General features: G+C 36.8%; 2 protein-coding genes across 2 annotated transcripts in view; both read right to left on the reverse strand.

Moving 5' to 3' along the window:
* The window catches only part of bbof1a (basal body orientation factor 1a), a 5,820-nt gene extending 1,447 nt beyond the window's left edge, over positions 1-4,373 (reverse strand). Inside the window, exons 1-10 of the mRNA XM_016542146.1 lie at positions 4,327-4,373; positions 3,981-4,233; positions 3,822-3,887; positions 3,539-3,682; positions 3,357-3,437; positions 3,091-3,161; positions 2,781-2,925; positions 1,633-1,985; positions 1,379-1,519; positions 1,178-1,282 (exon numbers count right to left, since the gene is read on the reverse strand). Coding sequence (XP_016397632.1) covers positions 1,178-1,282; positions 1,379-1,519; positions 1,633-1,985; positions 2,781-2,925; positions 3,091-3,161; positions 3,357-3,437; positions 3,539-3,682; positions 3,822-3,887; positions 3,981-4,233; positions 4,327-4,364 — 1,397 coding nt within the window. The 5' untranslated portion in view covers positions 4,365-4,373. The remainder of the gene's footprint in view (positions 1-1,177; positions 1,283-1,378; positions 1,520-1,632; positions 1,986-2,780; positions 2,926-3,090; positions 3,162-3,356; positions 3,438-3,538; positions 3,683-3,821; positions 3,888-3,980; positions 4,234-4,326) is intronic.
* A 267-nt stretch (positions 4,374-4,640) lies between these two features.
* LOC107731292 (UPF0577 protein KIAA1324-like) overlaps positions 4,641-7,471 on the reverse strand; it is a 13,694-nt gene continuing 10,863 nt past the window's right edge. The window contains 4 exon segments of the mRNA XM_016542354.1: positions 4,641-5,296; positions 5,800-5,965; positions 6,628-6,806; positions 6,935-7,061. Of these exon segments, the coding sequence (XP_016397840.1) occupies positions 5,228-5,296; positions 5,800-5,965; positions 6,628-6,806; positions 6,935-7,061 (541 nt within the window). The 3' untranslated portion in view covers positions 4,641-5,227.

The raw sequence follows: 7,471 nt of genomic DNA on the forward strand, positions 1-7,471 counted from the left end.
TCTCTCTCTCTCACACACACACGATGCGCAAAACTCCGCATTTGAACAGTCAATCGCAAATACTTAAACTAATAACAAAACAGTAGCTGATTCAGAAGCGCCAGATTGTCATAGCAAAGTCAGAATTACCTCCTCTCCTAGGTTCGTGAAACGGTCGTCCATAAAATGCATTGCTGTTCTGTTGTAAGTAATCTTAAAGATTCCTAAATGCATCTACTTTCGGAAGGCCAAATAAAGTGCTTTTGCTTTCGCCTAGAAACACATAGCGTCTCCCTGACATGGCTGCTTCAGCACTAACTGCGGTTACTGAAACCACGCCTTTCTTTGCGTGCACATTTGGGCTGCATTATGCTAATATTTCCACATAGTGAGGTAGATATGTGGGGCGTGTTAGAACGAGCCGTTTTAGGGGGGCGTGGCAGAGTCTTAACTTTGATAAAGTATATCTCTTTGGTTTTGAGACTTTAGTCTTTGCAACTTCAGGGATCTTATCTATGCACAATCAGCTTGTAACACTCCAAAGAGAAAGGAAAACTTGAAATCGCATCATATGACCCCTTTAAGGAATTTGTGAAATGCAAAGAAATCCTGGCAAAAGACAATCTAAATCTGAATTCTGGATTCTTTGAGTGACCGCATGGCAGTGCTAAAAACAAATGTTGCAGTGTTGTTGTTGTTGTTGTTTAATTTTATTTTATTTTACTTGGTATTGTCATTTCAAATGTCTTCCATACAGAACAACAATGCAATATTCAAATCCCTTTTTTACTCATTCGGATCCAGCGCACATTCCAATGGACATTGCTTTCATAACATTCAAAATAAATACTGAATTCTACTGAATTCCAATCTGTTTAAAAAAAAAACGAATCAACAAAGATTTTGCATTAACTTATTTATTTGAATGAACGTAGATAATGTGTGTGTGTGTGTGTGTGTTTATACTGTAGTCAACATTTGAAATGGATCAAAAAAGTTAATCAAAGATGTCCTAAGACAAGAACGCATTTTGGTTTTAGGATCACTTTTATGAAAGGTTTTGATCCACTTCAAATGTTGACTAGTGTATATATAAATACAATTATTTACATTTAGTCATTTAGCAGACGCTTTTATCCAAAGCGACTTACAAATGAGGACAATGGAAGCAAACAAAATCAACTATAAATCTATTTACCTTGTTTTTTGCCCGTTGAATTTAGCAAAAAGCAGATTGAGTAGTCTCTCTTTCTGCTCCCATGTTAGATCAGAAATATCCACACTGGAGCTTTTCAAGTTGCTCCTAAAATGACACCAGACCATTTTTATCATCATAGTCATCTTGATTAGTGATGCACATTAAGAGCAATTAGTAATTCTGCACTAAAAGCTCTCACACCATTTGTCAGCTTCTTCCAGGTCAGTCTGAACATCATTGGTGCTGTGCGGGGCATTAGAGAAGGTCCGTATACGAGGATACTCCAACCTTCCAGCCCGAGCCTCGTTCATTCTCCAGCGATAGGCCTTCAGAGCCTCCTGTCTACATACAAGATCATCTTCAAATATGTGAAGCACTCCTAAATGTGAAGCTGAATCTTCAAAATGCCCTATTAAAGGATATTTCACAGAGCAGTTTTCATAACTTGTACAAACCTGTAGAGGTGTTGCTGTGTTCTTATTTCCTTCCTCACATGGTCAAGTGCTTCATGAAAGAAGAGTTCAAGTTCTTTGCGCTGCTCGATGATGCTTTGAGCCAGCCGTTTCACTTGGCCCAGCTCCTTCTCGCGGGCAGCTAGAAGCATTTCCAACCTCTCAAGGTCTGCGCTGTTGGCCTGCATACTGACCATGGCACGCCGCTCCACCTCTTCTCTCTCCTGCTCAAACTCCCCAGACATGATGCCCAGAGCTTGCTCAAGTGTGACCAATTTAGCCCTCAGCTCGGAAATCTCATTTTGTTGGGACCTCATCTGGGAATCACCTTCTTTTCTCATCAGTTCATTCGTCTCCTGCAGAATTAATCAGTTTGAGTCAGTCTACATCACTGGAGAGATGCAATGTGCTGAACACAATGGCAAACATGAGCATCTCTGAAAGCCAGCTTAGTTAACTCCATAAAGCATACTGTATCATATTTGATGCACAAATTTAAGTTAAAAAGTGAGTATCAAATATGATACATCAGGTTTTTAGGGAATGTTTATCTGTGCTTCTTTCAGTCATAATTCTATTTCATTATACAGTGGGTACGGAAAGTATTCAGACCCCCTTAAATTTTTCACTCTTTGTTATATTGCAGCCATTTGCTAAAATCATTTAAGTTAATTTTTTTTCCTCATTAATGTACACACTCCACAATAATAACCACAAAATCTAGGCATTTAAAAATAATTTTACTAAGAAATATTATTTGGATATACAGAGTGACAACTGATATTTATATGCATTTTATGTAAGTAGTCTATAGTGTATTGTTAAAAAGATCTCATTGATTGACATTACAAGCTATTAGAATTTCAAAATCATACTTTTTGTCCATATAAATAACAATATCTTCACCCATTTGCATATTTTGTGCAGTTCGGGCCTCTTAATAAAACTGCTGTGTTCTTTTCCTTCTCGAGTGTGAATAAACTGTTCAATAAACTGTTCCATTTCTAAAAATTAGATTTACCAGACAATTTTTTCAAATGTCAGGTTTTACAAGGTTAAATTGTACTTCGATTTCATTAAGCTTACGCTTTAATTAAATACTCTACAGAGAAACTGTCTCTTAAAATTCCTGAGTCTGTTAGTGGTAGCACCTTTAAGAGAGCAAGGGAAGCATTCTTCTCTTTCAAGGTTATATTTGTACTCTTCAGTTCCTCCGCCTCTTTCACATAATAATTCAGTGCCTCATTCAATCGTACATTCTCCTTGAACACAGTATGTGACGCTGTACCGAGCTGTCTGTTGGGAGCAAAAACTGAAGATTTGACTCCAATAAACACAAATGATAGACATACAAAGGTCATATATACACATACAAAGGTCATATATGCAGTAATTAACCATAATGATGGGAATGAGATGAGTAATGGATTCAATAATAGAATTAAAAGAATAGCTGCTCACGCAATAGCTTCATGATGTGCTTGCTCTGCAAGCTGAGTGATCTTTTGCTCTGCTTCCTTCTCAAGATGAATCTATATAGAAGAAGATATCGTTGACTGTTCTAGCATGTATTTTAGTGGCACATATGGTCTAAACAAAGTATCTAAAAATCCGTAACAAATTTATTTTAAATATGATGGTAAATGCACTTTCTGAAACATTTTTCTATGCATTATGTCTTTCTTATAAATGGATGCATAATATATTTCGCATCTGGGTTTTCTCACTCGTGCTGTGTAGAACTTGTACTCCTTTGTCGACAGACTCTCTTGGTGTCCACGGTCAGCAATATACATTTTTTCTCTCATCTAGAAGCACAAGAAATACATTATATATTACATTTCTGGAGTTTTTATGCATCTACATTGCTTATTACATTAAATAATCATTAGTAATGACTGTGCAGTACACTGATCAGGTTTTCTTCCAGATTGGCCTTTATTTTGCGAAAATGCTTAATGGTTTTGAGCTCGCCCTGCATCCTCTGGAAGTCGTTTGACCTCTGCTTAAACCTCTCTTCTAAAGCATCAATCTTCTGCATGTATTCAGCCACCTGCAACAGCCAGTCAGTTGAAACGAATGAGGGGTGAAATTCAAGTCTTGCATGATAAAAACTTCTTGAAATTCAGTTGTAACAGCTTGACACAATGCTAATTCATTTGGAAAATAACTCAAATTCAATCAGTGCTTACCAGAAGGTCTTTCTCTTGTAAAGCCTTCGCTTTTTCTCTTTTTAGTTGCTCTTCTAATGCAGCAATCTTATAGGAGACAAATTAGTAGGAAATTAACTGCACAGGTGAATAAACTGAAATGTTTATGATAGAGATATAAAATGACAAAGGCAGACTAACCGTTGCTGTCTTTTCACGGTCTGTTCTCTTCAGAAAAGCAATAATATCGTTTGTGTCTTTCTCGGCTCTATATTGCTGGTTCGCGAGCTCCTCGTTGGCTTTGGCGAGCGCGCGAGTAGCTTCGCGATACTCGACACGCGAAATTTCCGTGATATTAAACTTCGCCTCCCATAAATCAGCGTTTGATTTGAACTTTTCGATCTCTGACTCCTTGTCGGCTTTAGACTCATGCTTGCCTTCTTTCTTACCTTTTCTGTAAAGACGTGAAGTGTAAAGACAATTATAGAAAGCAAGTACTAAGGCTTACTGTATAAATCAAATCTAAAACTACATCTTTCATCCTTACCCTTTTCCCTTGCCCTTGTTTCCTTTCTTTTTCGGCATCTTTCGGCGCTTCAGACAACTAACTATCAGATGATTTTGGAGATGCACGGGCTCATGGTTTCATTCTGTTTACATTCGTTACTATGGAAACGGTCACCGTCTGAGCCACTGCATTGAACAAACTGACGCAACATAAGATAAATTATTTAAATAGCAAATAAAAGCTAGACATTTGCTTTTTAATTTTTGTCCTTATCGATATTATTTCTTGCTGTAGCTTGGTGTAATTATAGTTAATCTCAAGATTTAATAACAATGGACACATTATTAGCTTTATCAAGTAGGCTATATTCTTTAAGAAAACCATTACAAACAAGATGACATTTCCTAAAATACAAATAACATAACAAAAATGGTCCACACAACATAAATGCTAGTATGCCAGAACATTTGAATGATTAAAAAAAATAATAATGAAAACTGTCTGCAACATATTGTAACCACTTGTAAGGCAGGTGTAGCTCTCAACTCTCACTCACCCAAATGAAGAGAAGAAAAAGAAAATATTTGATATATCACATGATGACCTGTCAAACAAATGCAATGTAAATTTTCCAGCATTATCTTTCACAAGCATACAGGTTTGGTACACATCTTTATAGGCCTATTTACACAATGATATAGATCTTTAAAAAAACTCATCATAAAAAAAAAAGTTTTTAAAAAATCTTCTTATGCCAGTCCTGAAATCACAGGTTTATGAGGTGACTTGAATAAGGCAGACATGTTTTCAGTATTTTTTTTCTTCGCTCCGTGTCTCTTTGGGAATACAAGTATTGATGTTATATTGTCAGATATAGCTTCAAGGATGGCTTGTGACAGGCCAAACATTTCTTGCTGGCTCTCCCTGTGTCTCAGAAGTTCTAGTTCATCTCCATCTCCTGTGCAGCTGATGATTTTAGAGGAACAGAATCAAAGCCATCTGACGTTCTCTGTAAAATAACAGCAGTTTGTCAAGAAAATGTCTGTATCTGCCTGTTAATGCTAATAATACTGTAACATTAAAAACATGTATAGCATCCATCAAGAATATAGCTTTAGAGTTTATAGTACGGCCAAACTGAAGTCTGTCTTCTGACCTCCTTACCTCTCTGGAAAATGACTTGATCTTAGTGAAGAAAGATTTCTTGGAGAGGTAGATGAGGTCATCCTCTGCATCTTCTCCCTCCATGATGGCACAGCTATCTGCAGCTGGAAGTTCACACTCCTTATCTCCTGCAGTCATCATTAGCTTTGAGTACTTATACTGCAGCCTCAGAATCAAAGCCATCTGACGTTCTCTGTAAAATAACAGCAGTTTGTCAAGAAAATGTCTGTATCTGCCTGTTAATGCTAATAATACTGTAACATTAAAAACATGTATAGCATCCATCAAGAATATAGCTTTAGAGTTTATAGTACGGCCAAACTGAAGTCTGTCTTCTGACCTCCTTACCTCTCTGGAAAATGACTTGATCTTAGTGAAGAAAGATTTCTTGGAGAGGTAGATGAGGTCATCCTCTGCATCTTCTCCCTCCATGATGGCACAGCTATCTGCAGCTGGAAGTTCACACTCCTTATCTCCTGCAGTCATCATTAGCTTTGAGTACTTATACTGCAGCCTAAAGAGAGGGTATGAATACTGTTATACGTACAGCAGCCTTCATTTATCCCCAATTTATCTACAATTAGGCTTATAGAGATAAAAGAACACATTCACACCCATCTTTGTAGCAGTATGAAGTTGTATGTTGTTCTTTTGTCTTAATTTCATTCGCTCACAAAGTCAGTGTTGTACAGTACAGTTATCTACTATGAATTTACACTTAAATTCATGGAATTATGAGACTGAGCACTACACTATACTTTCGAGTGGAGATGAATAGATCAAAATATGTAATCTATCAATCTAGATATATGATAAAGTCTTGGCCAAAATGCAATTCCAGATGCAGTGGGTTAAAAACAAATATTTTAAAAAGTATTTTTGTTTGAAATAACCAAACTAATATATTTTTCCTTAAGTTGGCATTACTCGATTAACATCTATCGAATATATTTTATTTTATTTAACAATAATGTGGGAAAAATACTTTTCCATCGATAATTCATCAATCTTTATTTACATTTTCATTAGATCAAATTAAACCTAGGTAATTTCACCTGTATGCTGCTTTGTTTTCCACCTCAACAATTTTATTACTGGATATCAAAGAAAGTACAAAGTAAGTAAACCAGTTTTTGGTCCCATTTTTAAGTATCACTTTCAGTAATGAACTCTCACTTGCGTGTCCTTTTCCAGAAGTAGCAGCTGATGGTAATGAGCAATATAGCAGCCACAGTTCCGATGGAGACACCAAACTTCAGCCAGAAGTCCAGCGTCACACAGGCACTGACCTTCTGAGGAGGCAGTGACACCCCACCTGTGCACCTCAGAGGTTGTTGCCACACATAGGTAGTCCTCTGAGAAACAAAAAACATTTTAGCTACATTAAGTCATCTAATAAATGATAAAATAAAAACATTCAGAGCGGGGAAAATAGTCTCATTCACAAACTGTTTGGTCTATCATGATGTGAATTGACATGTACCTGAATTCCTTGGATACAAGCGCTCACAATCTCCTTATAGTTCCTCTCAGAGCAGAGAGGACAGGCATACTGGGAGTGCCACAGGAAATGGAAGGAGCAGCCATCACAGGTGCCCTCTGAACAGTTGCTATACCAAATGCACACACATAAAGAAAACAAGCAATAAACAGCAATATTCTTCCACTGTCTGAGTTGGAATACATACATAAAACCAGTATTACAGTTTAGTCCCAAACCATACAATATTCACTACACACACTTTCAAATCAGTGTCTTGATTGGTCTTGTTTTTTTTCTTGGAACAGCCCCAAAAGTAGAGCTGCACCATTTGGGGGAATAAAATCTAATTATATATATATATATATATATCTTCAGAAGACGAATTAAGATATTTTTGATTAAATCAAAGAGCTTTCTGACCCTGCATAGACAGCAACGCAACTACCATGTTCAAGGCCCAGAAAGGTAGTGAGGACATCATTAAAGTAGCCCATGTGACATCAGTGGTTCAACCTTAATTTTATGAAGCTACAAGAA

This window comes from Sinocyclocheilus rhinocerous, unplaced genomic scaffold, assembly GCF_001515625.1.
Source record: "Sinocyclocheilus rhinocerous isolate Xijiao unplaced genomic scaffold, SAMN03320098_v1.1 scaffold1600, whole genome shotgun sequence".
Classification (NCBI taxonomy): domain Eukaryota; kingdom Metazoa; phylum Chordata; class Actinopteri; order Cypriniformes; family Cyprinidae; genus Sinocyclocheilus; species Sinocyclocheilus rhinocerous.